Source organism: Eubalaena glacialis, chromosome 19, assembly GCF_028564815.1.
Source record: "Eubalaena glacialis isolate mEubGla1 chromosome 19, mEubGla1.1.hap2.+ XY, whole genome shotgun sequence".
In the NCBI taxonomy this organism is placed as follows: Eukaryota; Metazoa; Chordata; class Mammalia; order Artiodactyla; family Balaenidae; genus Eubalaena; species Eubalaena glacialis.
In genome coordinates, this window is record NC_083734.1 from 53,788,175 (window position 1) to 53,812,188 (window position 24,014).

Here is a 24,014-nt window from a genome sequence, read left to right on the forward strand (position 1 = left end):
CCCCAGGGCAATCAGGACGCCACGGCTCCGCCTGAAGCGATGGCCCAGCCCTACCCCCCGGCCCAGTACCCGCCTCCACCACAGAACGGCATCCCCGCCGAGTACGCCCCGCCGCCACCGCACCCCACGCCGGACTACTCGGGCCAGACCCCAGTCCCCCCGGAGCACGGCATGACCCTGTACACACCAGCACAGACCCACCCGGAGCAGCCGAGCAGTGAGACCAGCACACAGCCCATTGCAGGGGCCCAGACAGTGCCGGTAAGGGCCCCCCCACCTTCAGAACTTCAGGGGGAGTGCCGGTGGGGAAGGGGCCTGGGGGCCTGTGTATGGAGAGGCAGCCCCATAGCAGGGCTCCCCGCCCCCAGGAAGGAGCTCCTAGCCTCCAAGCTCATTGCCATCCGACCCCAAGGATCTTTCTGGTGGGCAGGTGCCACGGCGGGGCAGCCAGGCCCACCGCCTCTAGCTGCCCCCGACCCTGGTCTCCCCGAGCCGCAACTTCAGGCCAACTCTCACCTCATCTGGGAGACGGAGCGTGTCCTCAGCAGTCAGTGACCTGTTAATGGGAAGTGAGAGAAATGGGCGAGGCCGGTGGCTTGGGCTCGCTCGGCCCAGCGGCATCACGGGGGCAAGCAGGGGGCGGTGAGGGGGGGGCGGCTGGCGGCAGCAAGGAGAGGCCCAGGGCCCCTCAGGGCTGTCTCGGGTTGCAGGCACTCCTGTCATTGCTAATCACTTGTAATCTACCTGCTTGGCTGCCCTCCAATCAGATAGCTTCAATTATGTGGTTGTAATGCAGCCCCAAGGAGAAAGTGCTGAGCCTGGCACTTCTCGGAGATTTCCTGATAGCAAGGATCACATCCAGGAGTGGCCGCCGCCCCTGGCCAACCTGGGGTGGGCGCCCTGTGAAGGTAGCCCCTCTGGAGACCAGGCTGCTGCATCCCCCTCCCTGACCTCCTCCGTTGCATTCTCCATGGGCCCACGCCCCGCCGAGCTCTGGGGCTTTGCGCTCATCCAGTTGGCCCTGCTGCCTCTGTCCCATTGCTGGCTGGCAGGGCCTGGCAGGAGGCCAGCACGCCCTGTGCTGACTGGGAGCGGCACCACCCATCTGATGGGTGCCCCCCTCTGTGTGCTCCCTCCGCCCCCTAACCCAACCTGGCTCCCACGGTGTTCCCCTGGATCCAAATATCACCTACCCTCCCTGTGTAGGCAGCATCATCCAAGCTCTAGGGAGACAGCACCCCAAGCTGCCCCCTGGGCTGGACCAGACCCCAGCCAGTGCCCTTCCTGCCTGCTGGAAGCACTGCCCAGCCTGAGTCAGCACCAAAGCCACCAGGCTTTTCCATTATCCCAGTGTCTCTGGTACAGGGTGTCTGCCATAGACGCCCGCAGGGTTCCACAGATGAGAAGGGCAGCACCCACGGGCCTTAGAATGGGGAGCCAAACCATACTTCCCTGGTTTAGCTTTTCCACCTCAGGAAAGAGAGGTGAGCACGGGAGCCAGAGGGGCTCCCTGTGAACAGGTCACTGCGGGCCAACTGGTCCTTCTGATGGACAACAGCAGACGGGGTGTATCTGGAAAAACCTCTCACAACCCGTTGTGAACAAATACTGACCCCCAGAGGTTTGCCCTGGGAGCAAACCCGGGAGACAAGAGGATCAGACTTGCAGCTGACACAGAGGGGGCCGAGACCGACAGCTAACACCCTCTCACACCTCAACGGCACACACAGAGGCCTCCTGGACCCCCTGACCCAGCCTCACCACGACAAATTCAAAGTCGTCTTCCTTCGGGGCTTCCCCGGTGGCGCAGTGGTTAAGAATCTGCCTGCCAACGCAGGGCATACGGGTTTGAGCCCTAGTCCGGGAGGATCCCACATGCCGCGGAGCAACTAAGCCCGTGCGCCACAACTACTGAGCCTGCGCTCTAGAGCCCGCGAGCCACAACTACTGAAGCCTGCACGCCTAGAGCCCGTGCTCCGCAACAAGAGAAGCCACCGCAATGAGAAGCCCGCGCACCGCAACGAAGAGTGGCCCCCCGCTCGCCACAACCAGAGAAAGCCCGCGCGCAGCAACGAAGATCCAACACAGCCAAAAGTAAATAATTAATTAATTAAAAAAAAAAAAGTCGTCTTCCTTCGGCAGACATTTGCGGGGACCTGCTTGTGCCAGGCGCTGAGCCAGCACTGGGCACACACGGGAGAAATGACCGGCCCTGCCCCGCGGGAGCCATTGCTTCCCACCAATCAGGGACATAAAGTGGAAGGGGGCCAGTGTTGATCTCCGTGCCTGTGAGAATCCACGGCCCCGGAGAGGACCCAGGAGTCTGGGAGAGAAGCCAGCTAAGACGTGAGAGTCTCCCTGCTCAGCTGAGCGCCTCCCCAGGAAAGTGCCTGGGCCGGGGAGCCACTGAGCCCGTGAACGGGCAGCCTCGACCTTCCTTTCTTTACCTGAGGCTCTTCAGGTCCTGCAAGGGGGTCAGAGTCTGCTGCTCGACCATCGGGATCCGGAGACGGAGGCCCCACGGGTGAAAGTTACTGGATTAGCAGGTGACCTCTAAGACACCCAGAGCTGCCCGGCGAAGATTCCGGCGTGAGCGCTCTGGCTGGGAGTGTTTCTTCAAGCAGGGGCTTTCCACCTTGGGAGAAGCTGGGGAGGGTGGCCGCCGGCCATCCTGCTCTAAGATTCCAGGAGCCACTTCTACTAAAGTAACTGCTGGCGCTCCCAGCCCTGCTGCGCAGCTGTCTTATGTCCCTCCTGTGTCAGGCCTCCGTCACTTCTCTGACTCTCCTCTTGGCCTTCCCCAGGCAGCCTGATGTCAGAATCAGGAGGTGCGGGGCAGCAGGAGGTGGGGGGCAGCAGGCGGTGCGGGCTCCAGCTTTTGTCCAGACCTGCCGTCTCCTGTCTGTGGATTCCGTTTGTCATCACGGTGTCACCTACGTTCTTTTGTCAAAAGGCAGCAGGGGGAGCAGAGCGATTGGGGCTGCGGATGGAGCGGGCCCACCTCACTACCCTGCAGGGCCCCCCAAGTGTGGGTCCTGCGCCTGTTCCTGGGGGTTTACCAACTCGCACTTGGGGTGCGAGTTGGGGACCACCTCCCTGGAGCACTCATTCATTCAAGGTCATGCGGGTCCCCTGCAGGTGTCCTCCCCACCCACCCTCCATCGTGGGACAGCCAGAGGGACCTCCTCTCAGAAACTCCTCCCCTTCTCCCAAATCTTCCTCTGGGGCCACCTCACCTTTGCACCATGGGCCTCACACGGCCTGCCCCATGGCTGTCTCTCCTCCCCCACCAGCAAGCGCTGCAGCAGTAGAAACTCCACCTGGCGTTTGGTCGGCGGCCTTTGGTCCCCTGTGCTCTTGGCTCTCGGGGCTTAAGAAAAGGGAAAGGGGTGGACCGTGGTGGGAGTGCACCGCCGCAGGGCGAGACAGCCGCGTGCTGCCTCCACGCAGGCATGGTGCGAGCACACGGCACCGTCAGCACCAATGCAACAAGCGCAGCGGCCGGCAGAGAGTTCCTGGAGCGTGGCATCATTCACAGAGTCCAAAGCGGACACACAGCTCCACTCAAGGTTCTGAAGAAGACTTCATGAGTGAACGGCTTGAGGCCACACGCGGAGAATGCCTCCTCCAAGGCTGGCTTACCGCCCACCAGGGGCGAGCCATGTCTGGCAGGCAGCTGACAGTCACTGCACGAGTGCCCAGGAGGTCTTGGAGGACCAAAGATGAGGAGAGATGGGGCTGTAGAGAAAGGGCATTTCCAAGAGTCTCCTGTGTGGCATCAGCAAGCCTTGACTCCATCCCAGTGACGGCCACCAGGTCCTGGCCTGCTGCCTGTGGCCCTGCCAGACCTAATGACCCCTGCCCAGGGCCCTCTTGGCCTCTCCCTGTGCTGGGTTTGGGGAGGCCCAGGTGAAGAGAGCTGCAGGCTCCTCGGAGGGTTCGAGGGTGGGAGATATGCTGTCCCACCCAGAGGGGCCGACTGCTGCCTTGAAAGGTGGAGGGGGACCCATGACGGCTAAGGTGACACAGAGATGGGGAGGACGCAGAAGCAAAGCGGCCGAGAGCAGTTGTGGGAGGGAGAGAGCAGTTGTGAGAGGGAAGGGAGCGTTGCTGAGGCTGTTTCTCTTTTCCCTGAATTTGCGAATCAAAGGCAAAGATTGCTTTAAAAAAGAAAAAGGAAGTAAAGTCCCTTGGAAGGCGGTGCAGGCTGCCTGGACCGCTGTGATAAATGGTGGGAAGGCCTCCATCTCGCCTCGGGGCAGCCAGTGTGCTGTTACACTCGAGGGTTTCTCTGCACATCTTACAATTTCACAGTCATTGAACCCATTTATCTGCCTCCGTCTGCAGCTGCGCTTGGGGGCAAGGGGGGCTCTTTTCTTACTTGTGTCCTGCCCCCATCACCCCATTTCTCCCACCTGACCCTCAGCTGCTCCCCTAAGGGCCTTTGGGGTGGGATGCAGAGGCAGGAGGACCCTGGATCTTGGAGACACACAGTGGGCTCAGTTCTGCTATTAGGAGGGGCCCAAGGCGGGACAGAAAGGACAGCCCAGCCCAGCCCCAGATGCCCCAGCTTCGTCAGCACCCTCCCGTGGTGGCCCCCCCCCAACCCCTGCCCCGCCCAGGGCTCCCCATCTCCTCTGAGCGCGAGCTGGGCCTTTCCTGTGGCCCTGGCCGCTAGGTCGCGCTGACCGCTGCCCTCTGCTGGCCCAGAGTCAGCATTGCATGCCCCTCTCCCACTAGTTTTCCAAGTCTGGGGTGAGTCCATTAGTCACCTGTACCCAGGAGCAGCTGAGGGCACAGGTCTGTGGGAGGCACGGGGTGGAGGGGGGTGACAGGGGGCACGGGGCCCACCCTGACCACTGCACGGAAGAGCCACAGCTTGTAGCCAGAGGGCGGGGCTCAGACTTACGAATCAGCAGATGCACTGCTGGTTCTGCCTTGATTCAGGGGCACAGATGGGCCTCTGAAGGTGAAGCACAGGCTTATTTTCTGCAAGGAAGAGTGGGACCAAGGGAGGAGGAGGACAGCAGGACAGCTGGGGAGGGGGCTGAGCTGTTGGGCATCTCCAGGTCCCGGGTTTGGGGGGAGGAGCCCACAAGTGTCCCCGAAAAGCCCAAAGGCAGCTGCCCACGTTGCCCATCAGGAATGAGGGCATGTGCAGGCCAGACCAGGATTCTCAGAGACTTGCTACCTCACTCCCACCCCACCAGCTGTTCCTCCTCAGACGCCTCCCTGCTAAAGGTGGGCTCCTGGGAGCGGGGGGGTTGGCACTTGTTGGTAAACCCCCAGGAACAGGCGCAGGACCCACACTTGGGCTCAGAGAACACATGCTCGTCAGAACTGGGCCTGCCACGCATGGGATGGCCAACCTGCTGAGCCCCAGGTCACACGTGTCCCCAGGCACACGAGACGATGGTAGCTTCAAACCCACAAATGGGCTCTGACACCCTGTGCTTCCTCTCAACACAGGAACACAGAGCTGAGTCTAAGGGGCCTTTGAACAAGATGCTCCCGCACCCCTGCAGCCCTCCAGGCCCCCTGCCAGCTCACCACCTGGAAGTGTGCCCAGGAGCTGGTGACATCCCCTCCCCTCCCCTATGGCATCCTCTGAGTGCAGGAGTCGGGGGAGCGGCCCTTTCCTTCCAGAAAGGATGACGAGGGTGGCCATCGAGGGCAGGCACTCAAGAGTCCAGAGACATCTTCAGCCACTGGCCTTGGTGAGGCTCTGCCCCTCGGGGTCCATTCCTCAGCCACAGCACGAGGCCTCGGTCACAGTGACCTCGCCCTGCTCACTGCCCTGGCTCCAGGAGGCTTGTGGTACTGGTCAGCACTCCTCTGGTGGACAGAACCCACCAGAAGCAAACGGGCAGTTCCTGGGGACCCGTGGAAAGTGCTCTCCGGCAGCTCTCCTCTCAGCTGTCCTCGTAGCGTGTCTCTGCGGCCCAGCCTCTCACCGCCGGCCAGCTGCCTCTGCACCTCCAGCCACGTGGGAGACCACAGCCACCGGGACTTCCATTTGTGCAAAGTCTAACCCAGGCCTCGAGGACCCTGCCCTCCCCGCTTCGTTCTCTGTAGGCCCCCAGGCCGTCGTCTGGAGTCCTGTTCCGGAAGCAGACCCCCAGACAAAGGTTCAGATTCAAGCAGTGTATTGGGCTGGTGATCCCAGAAGACCCGGGAGGAGAGCCGGGACTTGAGACAGGAAGAGGAAAGAAGCAATAAAAGGTGTTTCTCGGCCCGTTACACCCACAAGGGGCAGAGGCACGAGGGGTCAGAGGAGCCCCACGGGAGGGAGCCGGCGTGTGTCCACCCACCCCATCCGTCACCGGCTCTGCTCCTGGATACTGATGCTGAGCAGCACGCAGAGGGCCGTGGGTGCCAGCCCCCGGGTCACGATGAGCCAACCAGGCCCCTCGGTCCGTCCTCCCCGCACTCACCACGCCCAGCCTGCCTTTGGCTCCGGGGATTCAGCAGGGACCAACCAGGCTGAAGGGCAGCCTGGCTGTGAGCTGGTGGCCCGTCCCTGCTGAAGTCCCCAGGGAGGAACCTCGCGCACGCCACCAGCCCAACCTCCTTGTTGCACTGCACCACCTCGGGGCCTCTTCACGGCCTTGACCTCTCGGGGAGCTGGTGGGAGGGGGGGTCCTTGCTTTGTGGCAGCTTTGTTCTCTGAGACCCGAGTCTTTCAGAGTCCTTCTGTGGACCAACATTTGGGTCCAAAATGAGGACCAGCTCTGAAGCACTGGACGTGGCCACCCCTGAGCCTTGGAAGATGCAGAGCCCCAGAGCAGGGTTAGAAGAAGAGGCAGGCAGCCCCGGGGTGGCCTCCCTGGGGGGTAGCACCGCCATGGGTATGTGTGCCACGGTGGCTTCTGAAACCTCTCCACTTTCCCATCAGGCCGGAAACCCCAAATGGCGCCCGTGGTCCCAGAACTCGGGCTGTCAGGGAAACTGTGCACTCATGACCTCAAGGACCGTGTTAGCCAAGGGACCGCTGAGGTCAGGCCTCAGTGGACAGGCCGAGCCACGGCGGGAGGACGCACTGGGCCAGGGAGGCCTGGCCCTGCGACGATGTTGCAGACACAGCCCGGGGAAAGGCCCGGAAGTGGGACCTGAGGCTGAGGTTCTGCTGTGCCACGTCTCCTGCGAGTCCCAGGATGGGGATGTCCAAGGGGCTTGGGGAAGACCTGGTGCTTAGATCGTCCCCTGCTGTGGGATGAGAGCTGAAGGGGGCACCTCCCAGCCCGGGTCCTCTTCCCGCAGCAGACAGACGAGGCGGCACAGACGGACAGCCAGCCGCTCCATCCCTCCGACCCCACAGAGAAGCAGCAGCCCAAGCGGCTACACGTCTCCAACATCCCCTTCCGGTTCAGGGACCCCGACCTGCGGCAAATGTTCGGGGTGAGTGTGTGCGGCCCCCCCCATCTGCGCTCCCACCCCCAGCGCACAGCCCAGGTGTCAGAGAGGCCCCCTGGGTTTCCTGCCTCCCGTTGCCCTCTGGGTCCAGCCCTGCTCTGACCCGAGCCTGTGGGGCAGGAGGGAGGAGGAGGGATGCAGGCTTGGGGTAGAGAGACCTGCGTGGCTGCCACCTCCACCACCTGCCCCTCAGGCCCAGGCCAGTGCCAGTCAGGTTATCATTCCGCTGGCCCCTCCTTCTGATGAGGGCTCCAGGGACCCCTGTGCCCCCAGAGGGCACCCAGAGCGGCAGCCCAGCCTCCTGGCCTCACACCCAGCAGCCTTGCCTGCCCTGTGTGCCTGGGGCCCAGGCACTCAACCTCTCAGGGCATCCTCCAGGCCCCAGGGGTGGGGCGACAGGAGAGCACACGATGGGAAGCAAGTGCGCGTTCCGTTCCTGGATTCTCCCTGTCTGTTCCTAGACTTTGCTCTGTAGGATTTCAGCCAGTTGCAGGGTTACTGTGAGATCCTGCAGGGAGGCCCCTAAGTCCCGTGGTGACTTTATTCTGTCACTTGATTTGAACACCTAGCAGGTGCTGACAACCACCGGGTGCCGGGGCTGCCCCGTGGGCAGGTGAGGGGGCAGCAGCCAGGGTTCAGCCCCGGCCACAGAGGACGCATGCGCCTGGCCCGTGTTCCCTCCCTTTCTTCCCTCTCCCACCCCAAACTCTCCTCCCCCGCCTGCCCTGTGCCCACTCCCCACTTCTGCCGCAAGTCAGGCAGGCTCTGGGCCCTGAACCCCAGCCCTCCCCTCATGCCACCCACCACCCCAGATGGGATTTGTCAGGCAAACAGGAGGTGGCCTCGGGATGGACTCAGCACCCACACCTGCCCTTGCCCCAGATATCCACTTCCCTTCCTGGGGGCCAGGCCCCATTGGATTTGGGGTTAGACCCAGTAGGGTGCAGGCAGGATTTAGAATCATCAGAAGATGAGAATTCTGCCCCCTCTTGGCCCTGGGCCTGGGCAGCTGCCAAACCTTTCTGAGCCCGGGGCCCCCACTCAAAGCAGCTGGTATTACGATGTTATTAGGTCAGTTCACTTGGACGCCCTTCCAGTCCCTACATCACGGGCCTCAGCACACTCAGTCCCTACAGGCCGCCCAGGGGCACCCATGGTCCCTGCAGGATGCCCATGAGCTCACTCGCCCCTGCAGCACCACAGCACCATCCTCCCTCTCCAGTACTTGGCAGGGTTGGCATTGCCTCACTGTCTGGTTCCACGTCCCTCCCGGCCCACGTGACACCCACCTCCCGAATGTTACAGGGTGAAGGGGAAACTCATCAACTGTATGCACTGGAGACCTCAGGACAGGCCCCTCGGGACCTCAACTGGGATTTTAGGGGACCTGGTTCACAGGTTCCTGGTCTCACGTGCCAGTGAGGGAGACAAGGCTGCCCCTTGGGAGTTCCAGGCCAGCGATAGGGCAGGAAGGGGGCAGCCAGAGCGTCTGGGCCCAGCTGACTGGTAGGTCCTGGTCAGGCAGAGGGGCCTGGGGTCACTGCACCCTGCCCCACACACAGCCCAGCCCCAAACAGCACAGGCAGCAGGCAGTGCAGGGTCCCTCCCTAGCGCTTTGTCTCTTCCAGGGGCTCCTCTCCCCACCAGCACCCCACCTTTTGGGAAGGACTTACCCAGAACCCATGTGTGTGAATTAGGGCTGGCTGTCAGCAACTTGTGGCAAAGTCCCAGCAGGGAGAGGAGAGGAATGCTGATGACACCGCAGATGGGACCAGTGTCCGGGCAGGAAAAGTTCTCTGCACGGGAAGGTGGGGAGGGATGCCCCCCCACCCCGCCAGGCTACCCAAGAGTACCTTCATGTCCCTGCAGGAGGCGGAAAGGGGGCCGGGGGCAGAGGACCAGACACAGGCAGTGGGCAAGGGTCCCATGGGGAGCAGGCGAGCCGGGCCAGCAGTCTTAACACACCCTCTCCTGTCTCCCCCACCCCCATCTCTGTCTCTGCAGCAATTCGGAAAAATTTTAGACGTGGAGATCATTTTTAACGAGCGGGGCTCCAAGGTGGGTGCCGCCCAGAGGCCGCCACCATTACAGCGCCCGGCTGTAGGTCCCGCCAGGCTAACGTGTGAAATGTGCGTTTCCTTCCTGGAGAGCTCCGAGCCTGAGGACCCCTGAGCGACACGGGTGCTTGTACTCCCCGCTCCTCCGCCCGCCCCACCCTCCCCACCCCACTGTCTGTGTTGTCGCTGCCGCTGCTGAGGCTTCCTTCTCTCTAAGTCGCCAGGACCTCTCTGTCTGCACTTGGAGCCCCGGCCCCTGGGCCTGGGTCCCCAGCCTTCGAGCCGCTCCCCTGGGGCCACCGACCTTCCTGGAGCTGCCCGGAGACTCGGTGGAGGGCCTGCAGGGGGCAGGCGGGAGGGTGCCCGCTCCTGGACGGGAAGACACCCCCCCCGCACTTGGGGCTCCTGGGGTGACGATGGGTGAGGCTGCCCCCAGTCTGGGTCTAGAAGCCCAGCCTTGGCCCCCCAGGTGGGGTGAGGGCAACAGTCCTGGCCCCTGGTCAGGTCAGCATCTCTCTTATAGCTCTGGCCTGTCCCCTCAAGTGCCAGGCGGTCAGCTCAGGTCAGGCTCAGGCCAGGCCAGCAGCTGCCCCACCCCCGGGGCCGTACGTCTCCCGGGCGACCTGCCAGTGGCACCAGGACAGACCTCTGGGCTGCCCGAGTCTCTCCTTCAACTCACCTGACTCAACCCCTCTCTCTCTCTCTCTCTCTCCCCGCCCCCCATTGCCCTGCCCCCCCCCCACTCCCCACGCCTCCTTTTTTTTCCTTTTTCTCATCCTATGTCTTTCTCTCCATGTCTGTCCTTCTCCGCTCACAGGGTTTTGGGTTTGTAACTTTTGAAACTAGCTCAGATGCTGACCGAGCCCGGGAGAAGCTGAATGGGACGATCGTAGAGGGACGGAAAATTGAGGTGCTCAGATAAGTGTGTTGCGGCAGGGACGCCCTTGAGAGCCGCCTCCGGTCACCCTGGGCCCCCGACCCAGCCCCGCTGCTGCCATGCAGAGAGCCGGGCCAGGGCCCCATGACAGGGCCAAGCTGAGACCGGAGCTGAGCCCACCACCTGCCACCTCTTTTGGGTCTAGACCTCAGGCTCACCCAAGGGCCCCCCACCCTGCCCCCTCCCTCTCATTCCTGGAAAAGGTCCCCAGCTGTGGGGCTCAGGCAGACACTGGGAGGACCCCAGAAGTCACGTCTCTGAGGCTTGGCGGCTCCAAGGACCTCAACCAGCCCAGTCTGCCCGTAGTTGGGAGGAGGTCATTAATCTCACCAAGGAGCGGCAGCTGCCCCGTGCCCCCCTCCCCATGCTGCCGCATCCTGCAGTCTGCCCCTTGCCTTTATCCCCCAGAGGGTGGGCAGCAGTGCGCGGCCAGAGCCTAGAAAGGGATCCAGCCCAGAGGCGCAGAGGGGAGAGAGGGCGAGGGGTCCCCCACACTCCCCCCTCCACCACCCCTTCCCGGGTGGCTGCGTGTGCCCTGCTCAGTGCTGAGGCTCTGGTGTCTGGGAGCTGGGCTTCCCGAGCAGGGCGGGCAGCGGGGGTGGCCAGGGAGGGAGGGGTCAACGGCTAGTGCGGAGCCACTGGAAGAGCGGTGGAAGGACCTGAGGGAGGGTTTCCAGAAGCAGAAGGAGTGCCAGAGGCACCGACCTCAGCCAGGCTCCAGCCCAGCATCCAGCAGCACAGGCCCCAGGGGCTCACACTGACAAGGGGGGAGGCAGCACGGCCCAGACCCCTCCCTCGAGTTCCACACCTGCCCTGTTTTCTGCTCCCTCTGCCGAGGCCCTCCTCCTTCCTACACCCCAGCCCAGTCCTCTGGGCAGCCTGACCACGGCCTTAGATGTCTGCACAGTAGGACCCACTCCCCTGGCACCCACCTGCTCCTCCCCTATCGGCCTTGCCCCACCACCACGGGCACGTGTGCCCCCCGCCCCCGCAGAAAGCTCTCTGCTGGCCTCAAGGGAAAGGGATGCTGCCCCCACGGGGAGGGGTGACCATCCTGGTGCCCACGACCAGGAGGGCCTCAGCAGCCACCCACGGCAGAGAAGTCTTGGGGGCCATTCTGTTAGCTGCGCCGAGAGCACTTTGGGGAAAGTCCACCAGCCAGCTGCTCCAGTGGCCTTGGGTTGCCAGAGAGAGGCTGGGCTCGGTTTGTGGGAACAGTCCTGTGAACGGCAAGAGCCAGTGGGACTGGACACAATGCTTCAGCCGAGGGCCCGGGGCCTGGGCCAGGCTGGGCACCAGCCAGTGTTGGGAACAGTGATGGCCCAGGTTCTCAGCTGGGGGGTGAGGGGGCGGGCAGCACTCGGAGAGGGGAGGCCAGGGAGGAGGGCAGGCCATGGTGGGGGGCCAGGCGAGCAGTGGAGGCGGTCCTGTGCCTCGCCTGGGTGTCCCAGGGCCTCCTCCCCAGCCCCCAGCCCCCTCCGAGGTGGCCCCGGAGAAGTTCAGAGCAGGACCAGGCGGCCTGTGGCCTACAGGCTAATGTTCCCCTCAGCCTCTCCCTCCCTCTCTCCGGGCAGGTCAATAACGCCACGGCCCGAGTCATGACCAACAAGAAGACTGCCAACCCCTATACCAACGGTAAGCGGCCCAAGACCCCAGGGAGGCTGCAGGGGCCACCAGTGGGGACAGGGTCCAGGAGGAGCCCAGGCTGCTGGAGGCCGGCCTCCCTGGATGCTGAGTGCCCCCTCACGTCCCAGCTCTGCCGCGGTCAGAAGAGGGTGGGTCAGCGAGGCAGGAGGAGAGCTGGGGCCACCCGCCTCCACCCACACAGCTGGTGAGACCCCCGTGCTTTCCCGAGCGTGGCCGCACCCAGAGGCTGAGGACAGGCTTCAGGCGCAGGGGGAGAGTGGCCACTTCCTGGATCGTTCCTTATTTTCCAAGTGCCGAGGCTAGAGGCGCTCAGTATTTAATGAGTGTGATGACAGTTAGAGGGACAGCCCCCCACCGCCCACCCCTGGGCCTTGGCAACACGGAAAGGTCGAGGCCCCGCTGGCCATAGTGTGCGTCAGCGGAGCAGCGTGCCCGTGTGCACCTGGGCCTGACTGTAAGCACAGGTGGCCAGTCTTCTCTGAAACGAAACTGCTGATGCTAAATGCTGGCTGCGGGGAGGAGTGGGGGCACGGCTCTCAGACGCTGTGTGACTTAACTCCACCAGGCAAGGACTGGTGCGGGGACTGGTTTGAGTGTAGCTGGGAACTCTTTGGGGCCTTTTTGACTTTGTTCCTCTAGCCAGGAAGCAGCAGCCCTGCTCCATCAGGACAAGTCTCCTGGCAGGGCATAGGCTTTGCTTCCCACCCACCCCTAGCAGGGAAGAGTGGACTGAGCCACCCCCAGACTCTCTTGTCCCGGTCTGATCAGACATACATGGAGTCAGGGGACCGGCCAGCACGGAAAACCTAGGGCAGGACAGTGGGTGGATCTGCCGCCTGACTCACCAGCCGGACCCCCCAATCTGTCCTCCTGGGGCAGGGCTGGGGCACTGGCCAGACCCCATTTAGACTACTGTCGCTCCCATCTTGCTTTTTCGAGGACTATCAAAGCTCAAATTCTTTCTAAAAATCTGGGGGCTCCCCGGCTTTGCGCCTGTCCTGAGCACACGCTGTGTATGACTTCAGTGACCTGGCGCTCAGCACAGGAAGGGAAGAGGTAGACGTTTTTACAGGGCCAGGGTGATCCTGGGGGCTGCGCAGCCTCTCCCGAGAGCCACACGCCCCTGCTTTCTGGGCAGACCTGAGGATGTTGAGGAACATGGGATTCAGAAGAGAATCCATCCCTGAACAACTGCACCCTTGGCTCGGAATGCGCACAGAACCAAGGGCGGTTGAACGACGGGGAGTGGAGAGAGGGAGAAACCTCTGCCCACTTCGGTGGCAAACATGGTTTCATTTAAACATCTTAGTTGGCCTGGGCAAGAGTGACAAGGGCTGCAGTGGGCCGGCCCTGGGTTCCCTGCAGGTGGCAGTGAAGCCCAGCTCATGGGCTCTGTTGACTGAGGCTTGACTCTGCTCAACACTCCAGAGGACTCAAATTCATCAGTCAGTCAGAGGGGCAGAAATTTCCGCTTCAGGAAACAGACTCACCAGGTTTGACCAGGTGTTACTGTTTGCAGAAGAAACAAAGGATCTACCCAGGTGGGTCTCAGACTGCCTCTGTCATCTGGGGTCCCAGACAGTGAATTGGGGCCAGAGCAACAGGTGGAGGCACCCAGGATTCCAGAATTGGCAGAGGGAGGTGCCAGGGCCATCCGAAGCAGAAGTGCAGCCTCTCTGACTGCACCCAGAAGAGCTGCCAGATGGGACCTAAGGGAGGTGGGCTTGGGTCACTGGCTCAGAACTCTGCTCCATCGTGGATTTTTACGAAGAAGACTCAGTTCTTGGGACTGGAGGTCTTCCCAGAAGATGAAGCATTTCTTCCCTCCTGACCTGGTATTTATAGAAGATTCCAGAGGCCTAGCAGTAACGTTCAGATGCAAACGTCTGTGCTGGTCGTGTGATGGTGGACCAGGGATGGAAGGTGACCCACAGTCTCATGGAGAATGTGGAGAACGGGCCCCCAGGAGGAACAAGGCCCCAGAAACTCTGTCCTGGACACCTCCCGGCCAACCCAGCAGTGGGGCTGTTAGAATCTGGGCTTGAGACGTGGAGCTGGGCTGGGGGTGTGCTGCAAAGATAAGACCTCAATAAGCTGAGGGGCCAGGGGCTGGGCCTGGTCAGGTGAGCTGACCCCACCCTCACTTCCTGACCACCTGGAGCTGGTACAGGCTCAGCTGGTTGGTTTCTACCCCCAGAGCCTCAGGTGGGAGCAGGCCTTCACCCGTGCACCTGGGTCTCTGGTGGGAGAGGATGACCAGCCTGCCCACCTGCAGAGAGGGAGAGGCTGGGGGCCAGGGAGTGGCCAGGAACGTGGGTCTGGCATCCCGCAGCTGGTCTGGCTCTGCCACTCTCCAGCCCTGTGATTCAAGGCTGCCGCGCCTCCCTGAGCCTCCATTTGCTCATCTGTAAGATGGGAGGGCGTGACACCTTCCTCGTTGGATGGGTCTAGGACAGTGTGGCATATGGTAAAGTGGTCAGGGGATGCTAGCTGTCCTTCTCATTATCCCTAATCCCAAGGCCCCTCCTCCCCACCTCCTCCCCCGGCAGCCCTCCCACCGGCTGCTTTGGGGGAAAACAGACACAGGATAGCAAAAGAAGGACTCAGCACTGAGAAAGGGAGCCCCTCGGGAGCCCCGACCCAGGACAGAGACGGGCAGGAGGTGAAGGAGGTCGCCGTGGCTGAAGCCAAGCACCTTTACGGCAGCCTCTGACCCTCCTGGAAGGCAGCCAGGTGCCCACATGAGACAGCTCCCATGAGATTGGGCTGTCGGGGACTAAAGTACCCAGGCCACCAGCAGCCCCCATCCCAGCTGGGGGCCTACAGACGTTGCATAATAACGCGTTCCACTTTCCCTCCTAATGCTCTTCTGCAGACACTGCAGACCCCAAGCTGCTGGGGCCCGTGCCCCAGGACAGGGAGGGCCTGGGGCAGGCTGGGGAAGGCCGAAATGTGAAAAGAATCAGGACACCAGGCGGATCGTCCGGAGTGACTGGGTCTCTGTTAGGGAGCAGAAGACACTCAGCCAGTGAGGCTGCAGCATCCCAAGAGGGGCCCAGGGACCGTGTTCCCGCCTAATCCATCTACCCTGACTGCAGAGGGAGGGGTCCCGCCCGTCCTCTGCAGTGGCCACGGCCTCGGAATGTCCCAGTGGGGCTCATCCTGGAGTCTTTGGGGTCCCGAAGCATAGTGTGAGGTGGGGAGACAATGGGGAAGACAGTGATTGGGTTTCTTTGCTTCTCGTCTAGGCTGGAAGCTAAACCCGGTGGTAGGGGCAGTCTACGGACCTGAATTCTATGCAGGTAAAGGCTGGAGCTGCGGCGCGCGGCTGGGGCGGGCCTGGCCGGGTATTGGGCGGTCATTGGCCAGTCGTCCTGGGCGGGAGGACGTGGCCAGGGGCGTGGCTAGGCGGGGACGTTTTTCGGGGGGCGTGGCCAGGCCGAGGCGTGGTGGGGCGTGGCCATGTGGGTGCGGCCAGGCGGGATGCGTGGCCAGATGCGGCCGTGGTCAGGCCCCAGCCCTCCTGCCTCCCCTCCTTCCCTTAGCCTTCCCTCTCACACTGTCTCCTCTCCGACGCCCTTTCCTGCAGTGACGGGGTTCCCGTACCCCACCACCGGCACAGCCGTTGCCTACAGGGGCGCGCACCTACGGGGCCGGGGCCGGGCTGTGTACAACACGTTTCGGGCTGCGCCGCCCCCGCCCCCCATCCCGACTTACGGAGCGTGAGTACCTGGGGCGCACAGGGAGGGAGGCTTGGAGAACGGCCCCGGGGGCGTGGGGAGGGGGGCGTGGTGCAGCCAGAGGGGCTAGGCAGCCTTTCCAGCACTGTGGCGCGGGGGTGGGGGGCGGTGGGAACTCCAGCCTTCACACTGCAGTCGCATCCATATCAGTACACCCACCTCCGCCCTGCCACCGGATCTCAGAGTCGCTGGCATGTGAGGGACGCTTAGAGCCCCAGCACCTTGCCCAATGCTTTAATGGGTGGTGGTCGGCCCTGGGGCTCAGTGGGCCTTCTCTAAGCCCTCCCTGGTCCGTTCCCCGGGGCCCGGGGCCCTCCGACCCTAATGGGGGGGGGGGATACAGCTGCCTGGGTTGGAGCAGGGGAAGGGTAAGCAAGGTGGGCCGATGGGCCCCTGGGTTTGTGGGAGAAAGGAGCTGACCAGCAAGGGTGTTACTCTATTGTTATACCAAAACAGGGCACTGGAGCAAACGCTTGTTAAAATGCCAGTCCCATGGGCAGGGCTGGCACCCTGCCCCCTCCCTCCTCAGCAGACACCGGAGCCGGCCTACCCCACCTCTCCAGCGTTCCCACCACTTTCTTGTCCGTTTGCTTCCAGGGTCGTGTATCAGGATGGCTTTTACGGTGCTGAGATTTATGTAAGTGCAGCCCCGGGGGAGGGAGGGTGGAATCTGGCATTTCATACGTCTCAGTGAACAGTGTCTCCCACTCCCTGACCCGCTCCCCCCGCCCCCTCCCGTCCTGGGAGCCCAGGGGGCGACCTCAGCACAGGTAAACCTGGGTTATCTGTGCTCAGGGTGCGAGCGGCAGTGGATCCGCCAGCAGCCCGATGAGCCAGGCGTGTCTCCTCCGTTTCGCAAGGTGTCAGTTGTATGATGGGGGCAGTGGGTGAATCTCCCATATGCCTAACAGCATTGGGGTCACTGAGTGAGCCCCCATAGGCACCCTGTGTCCATTGCAGAGGCCAGAGAGAGACCAGGAGGTAGAGGTTCCAGGACAGACCCCTTGATGGGGTCCTGTCTCCTCTCTTCTTTCATGGGGCTGCACTTACTGCTTCCTCTAGCTCGGAGCCCTTGCTGACGACCCCTCCCCACCCCACCCCACACAAGACCTCATTTCCATCCTGGGTGGTCGCCTGTAATTCAACAATCCATTGGTCAGGGCTAAGACGTGGTCTGAGTTAATGCCCTTTGCCCTTGTCCCATCCCAGTGTCCAGGATAGCACCGAGTCTCCATACCCATCAGCATCAAAGTCAGGGGTACGCTGGCCGGGTGGCAACTCTGTGAGCACCTACCGTGTGCCAAAGCTTTGAACACAGCCAGACACATCATTGATGCTCACCCGTGCGTGTTGAACGCACAAATGGACGCATCAATGAATGAATGAATGAGGTGAACAGAAACCCCACCTTGAACCATGCCACGAAACCAGCAGCCAGGTGCCCCCAGGCCTGCACCAGCTACCCCTCACCTGGCCAAGATGAAGGTTGAAATGCTGTGTCCAGCCCACTAAGCCCGTGTGCCGTGTCCTCCCCTTACCCTGCAGGGAGGCTATGCCGCCTACAGATACGCTCAGCCCGCAGCAGCCGCGGCCGCCTACAGCGACAGGTACCCGCGGTGGGCGGGGGCGGGGAGAAGATGGATGGGCCGTCGGGCTGGGCTGGGACAGACAGGAACCCTCACCCACAACACTCAGGGCCTGGGGGTGCCTCCCCTTGGTGGACACAGGGTCTGGACAAAGGAGAGTAGCAGGTCCACGTGAGCTTGGAGACCCCAAGCCAGCAAGCCCCAAACTTCTGTAATCACTTCCTGCCTGCACGAGAGGGGAGCCTTGGGACCCCCCGGTTCTGGGGTAGCGGACAGCTCCTCTGATGCCCAGCCCTGGAGGCCTAACCCCCCTCCCCAAGCTCTGGAGGCCCAAGTGAGAAAGGTAATTAGGAGCCTTTGCTTCCGCTCAGGCACGCCTCTGACGCTTCTCAGCGCTCCCAGGCCTGAAACCCTTCAACCCCGAGAGGGAAAGGCAGAGTGTGTGCACCTTGGGAGCAGAGGTCTCTGCCCACCTGAGAGCACACCCAGGGGCCCAGGGGGGGTTCTCTTTTGTTTTGAGGGCAGGTCTTGGGGGGGGGGGTCTGGCCTGTCACCTTTCCCTGTGGGCACTCGGCCTGTTGGCTGCAGAGCTGCAGGTTGGGGAAGCGTGCGGGGTCCAGTACCAGCCAGGCGGTGGGCGCTTCGTGGAGGGCAGCCATTGCGTGCCGGCTCTGGCCTGGGAACTGCCCAGCCCTCCCTCTCAGGGGCAGGCGGCACCCTTGGACCCACACCTTCCTCGCAGCTTCACACTGCGTCTCGGCCCGTGGGTCTTGTCGGGGGCGCAGCAGGCCAGCGCTCGGGGTCAGCGCTCGCTGGACGTGTTCAGAGGGGGACCGGCTGTGTTCCCTCCAAACAGGCAGGAAGAAGGGGGCGTGCAGGGGAGGGAGGGGCCTTGGGGTGCCGTCTGGGAGGAGGCAGGAGACCTGCTGCCTCCCCTCACCTGCCTCGTTGCCCACACCCCACTGCCTGTGCTCACCTCCCCAGTTATGGCAGAGTCTACGCAGCTGCTGACCCCTACCATCACACCATCGGCCCCGCGGCGACCTACAGCATCGGAACCATGGTAAGGAGGCTGGGGCCCGGCTGCCCTGAGCCGGGACGAGACGGCTGGCGCTGCAGCCGGGTTGGGGGGCGAGCGGGCAGGCCCTTAGGGGAATGACCCAGCCCTCGGCCTGGTGCCTGGAAGACAGAGGCCTGGATTTGAGTTGGGGGAGGACTTGCCCCTTTGTGCCCTCGTGGAATTAGAGGGAGGCAGGTCTGCCCAGAGAGTCGGCTGCCCGGTAATGACGTCTGGTCGTCGGGGAAGCATTCTGGTGTGGCCCAGTTTTCTGAGCCCCGTAACGAAAGTCCCATCCGGGCCTTCCATTCCCCTCACCAGGAAAACCAAACAAAACCCTCCGGCAGAGGCTCCAGAGGCAGGCAGGGCCTCCACTTCCCCTCATGTGGGTGTGTCCGTGCCATGGTCCCTCTGTGTTCTGTCACCCCCTTTGCTGTACCTTTTCTCACATCGAGGTGGGGAACAAGGGCTACCTTCTGTTTCTCACCCAAGTCCCTGCTCCATGGCCCCTCCGTGGCTCCGGCTGAGTCTGCAGGCCCTGTCCTGGGGAGAGGGGGCCTCTGACCACAGGCCTGGGGTGGGGCGGAAGGGGCGCACTCCTGATGGGCTTGCTGAGGCCGGAGGTGTGTGGGCCGCTGTGTCCGTGTGTGTGTGTATGTATGGCCAGCTGTTGACACATACAGCCCAGCTCACTCTGTACCCCCAGATCTGCTTGCAGTGGACACCTACCTCCCAGGCCCATCCCACCCCCAACCCCAGGGGGTGTTAATGTCGGTTTTTAGCTAGCTTGGCATCCAGCATCAAAGATGAAAACGTTTTTGCGGGGGTAAAGAGGGACGAGGTCCAGAGACAATATGGAATTTTTTTCATCTCCCTTGTTTTTGATTACTCCCTCCCAATTTTTGTTTTGTCTTTTTTGATTTTTAACGAGCCTCAGACATCCCAAGCAGCCTGCAGTGACTGCTGGCAGCCATGGGGCCCAGGCCTCTGGGTGGGGGGCCCACACCCACTCCTGGATGGAGGCCCCGAAACCGTGGCTTGCAGGCCCCTTGGCTCCAGGATCGCCTGGCCCTCTGCAAAGCTGCTAGCTAAAAGGGTTAGTTAATTCACAGAGAGTTCCCTCTTACGTTTTCTTTTATTGATTTTTTTTAAGATTTTCTGTTTTTTCCCCAACTTTTCTTCTCTGGCACTTGCCATTTTCTTGCTTTTTCTGGGGAAACTGGTGGGTAGGGCAGGAGGTTCCTGTGCAGGCCTCCCTGACCCAGGGGAGCCCAGGGGCACCGGAGAGCAAGAGTGCCAAAGGCCTGTCCTCCCAGCAGGATGGAGGAGGCGCAGGGACCCCAGAAGGCCCCACGGAGCTGGGTGAGCAGACGCAGGCCCTCCTGGTAGAGCCAAGGCCCTGGGAACCCTGACAAGAGGTCCCTCCACCCTCCCGTGCCTGGAGGGGCTGAGTCCTGCCCCCGGCAGCCCCGATGGGCGCTGAGGAGGTGGGGCTCTTGCTCAGACCTGCCCCCCAGATTACAGATGGCAGAGAAAGCGGGCAGGGAAGGGCCAGGCCTGAGCCAAGAGAGTGGTCGAAAGACATCTCAAGCCTCGTTATCCAGAAGCACTGTGGCTGGTCACCCCAGCACCTCCCTGACCCCAAGACCACCACATCGGAAATAGGCCCAGGGCCCCTCCTGCTGCCATGACAACCAGCGCCCATTCTCCCCAAGGCAGACCATAAGGGGTGCAGAAAACGGGATTTAGCTATTTCTCTTTTTGTTTTTCCTTATTTTTTTTTTCTTTTTGCTTTTTCCCCCCCTCTCCCAAAAGGCGGTACTGATTGGCTGTTTTTCATCTTTGATGTTGCAGGCTAGCCTCTGCCGAGGAGGGTACAGCCGCTTCACCCCCTACTAGCAAGAGGCCCAGCCCCTAACAGCATTCACACTGACTGCCTAGTACACACCAAACCCAGCAGTCCAAAACCAGGCACAGCCACCAGGAGGACAGTGCGCCCCTCCCGGTCAGCGACACGCGCCGCTGACCTCTGCGACTCTAAGTCCATAGGTTTTACCTCCGGCCAACTGGTCTCCCCCCCACGATGGCGTGTGTGTCTTTGACCATGGTCACCCCCGTATGTCTGAAACCTTGGTTCCTATTTTGACTCTGTTGACGTTGTGCCCCCCCAAGCCATTTCAGGTACAGTATACACACAGTGGGAGGGGCTAGGCCGGCAGAAGACCCCTCCCCGAGAACTAGCAATAGAGCCCGAGAGGGCCATGCCCACTCCCCATTCCCCCGGGCTACAGAGCCACGGAAGACGCCAGCCCGGCCTCCCCTGGAAGCCACCCCAACCAGTCTGGGCCAGAGCCCCGGCCCCTCCCCTGGGGTTCAGGAAGCAGGGGGCTCCCGTCTGTCTGCCCCAGTTGGTGGGTTCCTGGCCTCGACAGTACTCCTCCCCATCGTCACCCAGCTAATCACAGGAGTAACTGTCTCTGCCCTCCTCGTCCCCATCCAGCTAAACTAACGTTTCTGATTAAATTTTATTGATGTTTCCTGCTGAAGTTGTCACAAGTCGTGCGGGAGCCCCACCAGCCTCAGGGGTTCCTTAGCCTCTGTTATAAGAAGGGAGAGCGTAGGGAGAAATTTCCCTGCCCCAGAGCCCAAAAGCGGTCCAGCCCTGCAGCGCCCGAGGGCCCTCCCCTCAGCCCGTCTGCCTCACCGGCCCACAGTCTGTCCTCTCCAGCCAAGTCTTGAGATGGGGTCCCTGCCAGCCTGGCACCTGGGTCTGTGCAGCGCCAGAGTGCAGCACCACCTCCCCTTCCGCAACCTGAAACGTTCTTATCCAGGTGCATTTCCGGAGGGGGAGTGTGAGTGAGAGAGCAGGGGAGGGTGGTGCCCGTCCTCCGGATGTCCTGGCGGAACAGCGCTCTGCGTCCACCTCCCGTCCCGAGAGGCCTGGGGCTTAGCTCTGCTGCAGGGCTCTGGGGCCTGCAGGTGAAGCTGAGACAGCCGCGGGAGCGTTTGGAAGTTTCATATGCGGCCCTGGTACCTCTGTGACAGGAAACAGTGGCAAGGACCAAGGAGACCCAGGTCTCCTATGTGCCAGAGCTGGGCCTCCAGGGGCGTGGACGGCCAGCTAGAGGGTGCAGGTCCCCACCAGACAGGGCGTGAGCCTCCGCTGACTCCACCAGCACATCTGTCCTGGCTGGTGGAGTGGGCAGGTCACACGCAGGGTGCCCAGCCAGCTCACCACCACTGCCCAGAGCACCTTCTCAGCTGCCTCATTCCAGACCCCCACGTGGCCCAAGCAGCGTCATCCACCCACCACGCCCTGACCTCTGCCCTCGTCTGCGCTGAGCAGCCAGACCCTGCCCACCCAGGTCTTAGCGGAGTCCACCAGCTGCGTCTGCCAGCTGCGCTCACTGCGGCGCTTCCATCCCTGCGGCCCTGTTCTTCCCCCACCGGCCGTGCCCTCTCTGCCCTGGAGGCCGGAGGTCTGCATTAAATTCCCTTACGCAAGATGAGGGGGCCCCTGAAGCTGGGAGTGGGGCCGGTTTGGGGGCGCCTCCTCTCTTGCCCTCCTGGCACCCAGGGTCCCGGGTCCCGCTGCCCCGGCAGCACGCCTGGCCGGTGCTCCTGTGAACTGCAAGTCGCGCCTTTCTGTTTCTGTTGTAGTGAAAGCTTCCACCGTTTCCTTCTTGGACCATGAAGGGCAAAAACAAAAAAACACAAAAAAATCACAAAACAAAAAACAAAACAAAAAAAGATGTTCAGATCCAAGCAACAAAACAACCAACCAAACCGAGAAGCATCCACCACGTCCGAGTCCGTGAGCCCGCGAGCCATCGCAGCGCAGCGAGGGAGCAGGTCCGCGGCCCCTGGCCGCCGGCAGCGCGCTGGCAGGAGGGAGGCGGGAGGGGAGGGACTCCGTTTTCTACCAAGTCTTCCTTCCGGGCCCCACTCGAGGCAGCGTGGGCCAGTGGCGAGCGGCTGCAGGCCCAAGCAGGAAGAGTGGCCAGCAGGACTCGACCTTGGCTGCCGACTGTGCCAGCGGAGGGACGGTTGGGTGGGCGCGGGGACGGGGGCTGCTTTTCATCTCGGGGCTTCGGCTGTGCCCAGTCACCCTGTGTCTTGCGCTCTGGGCCCCGGCTACCCCTCCTGCCGCGCCGCCAACACCTGTGTCCTGCGAACCTGGGGAGGAGTTTGCAGCCACTGGAGGCTGTCCAACCAGCAGCCCTGGGGTCCGACCTCAACACCAAGGGCTGATATGTTTCCAGAACTACAGGGCACCCAGGCCCCCTCCCTCCACACGAGGGGGCTCTGGCTGCCCAGCCAGGGGTGAGGGCCTTGAGGCCGAGGTCTTGTTCCTACTGGTCGTTTCTGGTTCCCTTTCTGGAGGAGGCCCTGGGCCTGGTCTAGGAGAGGGAAGGCCAGCCTCACGCTGCAGCTGGGTCAAGCCCTCTGGCCCCTGCCCTGCAGGGCCCAGTCCTGCAGAGGAACAGAGGGGCGGGCCGGCGCCTGGCTGCACGGCGAGGGTTCGGGTCACGGTGCTATGGGTCTGGACAGCACGTCCAAGCAGGGAGAGCCAGGGGTGGGGGAAGGCCTGGGCGGTCCGCAGCCCCCTTCCCTGCTCCCGGCTCAGGTCCCAGAGTCGCGGGGGCAGCAGACGGCAGGAAGCAGGGAGGAGCCGCTGGCCAGGCAGGGAGAGCTGGAGTCGGGGGAGAAGCAAAAAATAACAAAAGATGTAGGCTCCCCACATGGCTCCATTGTCTCATGAAACTTAAAAAGTAAAAAAAAATACACCTCACTTTATATTCAGCATCAGCTCCTGAAGCTACTGAGATGAGGCTCCTTTTCTATTCCCGTTGTACATAGCCCCGCCCTGCCTCCGGCTTCGTCCTCTGTACAGGCCCCTCCACCCTCTGCTGTTCTGGACCCTTTTCTTGCAGCAGCTCCACCCCCGGCCCTGCGCCCTCCCACCCCTCTCACCCCCCGGGACTGCAGCCAGGCCCCAGGCTTCCTTTCTTACCATTCTGTATGCTTCCAAGGTGTGACCATTCAAATCAACCGCATTATTATTATTAAGATTATTAATAAAGATTTTTCTTCAAACCAGGACAACTCTTTTTGATTTGCCAGCTCCCGGGCACAGAGGGTAGAGGACACAGAGGACTAGGACGCCCACTGTGGGTGGCCCCAGGACGGGCAGCTCCTCCCAGGAAGCCAGATGGCCAGAGGGGAGTCAGAAGACCCTCTGGGGGAGAGTCTAGAGCCCCCATGCTCTCCTCTAGGCTGCCATCTCCCCAACCCGTCCCAGGAGTCTGGAGGCAGGGCTCACACGTGCTCCCCGCAGCCTTGCCCTGTCTACCCTGCGGGCAAGGTCTGTAGCGCTACCGGCAGAGTCTGGGGCAGGAGGGCCCCCCGGCCCCACCGGCTGCTGAGTGGGGGCTGCTCCACAGGTGTGCCTGATGACCGGTGGGGCCGACATCTGAATACAAGAGGGCCGGCTGGGCAGTTGAGGCTGGTGCTCTCAGGGATCTTGCCCACACCACTGGCTCTGCCTGTGCGCCGGGGCCCAGCTGTGGTCCCAAG

At 62.4% G+C, this 24,014-nt stretch overlaps 1 protein-coding gene across 7 annotated transcripts; it reads left to right on the forward strand.

Moving 5' to 3' along the window:
* Positions 1–12: 12 nt before the first annotated feature.
* RBFOX3 (RNA binding fox-1 homolog 3) lies at positions 13–22,168 on the forward strand. Of its 7 annotated transcripts, none has more exons than XM_061176550.1 (11): positions 13–261; positions 7,261–7,398; positions 9,418–9,471; positions 10,288–10,380; positions 11,982–12,042; positions 15,303–15,356; positions 15,644–15,776; positions 16,251–16,431; positions 17,340–17,401; positions 18,365–18,443; positions 20,292–20,336. In XM_061176550.1, exons 1-11 carry the CDS (start codon positions 40–42, stop codon positions 20,334–20,336), a joined length of 1,122 nt encoding a protein of 373 aa, XP_061032533.1. In that variant the 5' UTR covers positions 13–39. The 7 variants fall into 7 exon arrangements, with proteins under 7 accessions (XP_061032533.1, XP_061032534.1, XP_061032535.1 ...); XM_061176551.1 differs by having other exon boundaries at positions 13–255; positions 15,303–15,378; positions 15,573–15,776; positions 16,392–16,427; positions 17,333–17,401; XM_061176548.1 differs by having other exon boundaries at positions 40–261; positions 16,392–16,431.
* Positions 22,169–24,014: the final 1,846 nt, after the last annotated feature.

Excerpts from the sequence above, each read along its gene's own strand:
- RBFOX3 (XM_061176550.1), top strand. The coding sequence starts at position 40 with ATGGCCCAGCCCTACCCCCCGGCCCAGTACCCGCCTCCACCACAGAAC. Across the intron at positions 15,777-16,250 it reads CCCATCCCGACTTACGGAGC|GGCACTGGAGCAAACGCTTG; the intron begins GTGAGTACCTGG and ends ATACCAAAACAG. Across the intron at positions 18,444-20,291 it reads CCTACAGCATCGGAACCATG|GCTAGCCTCTGCCGAGGAGG; the intron begins GTAAGGAGGCTG and ends TTGATGTTGCAG.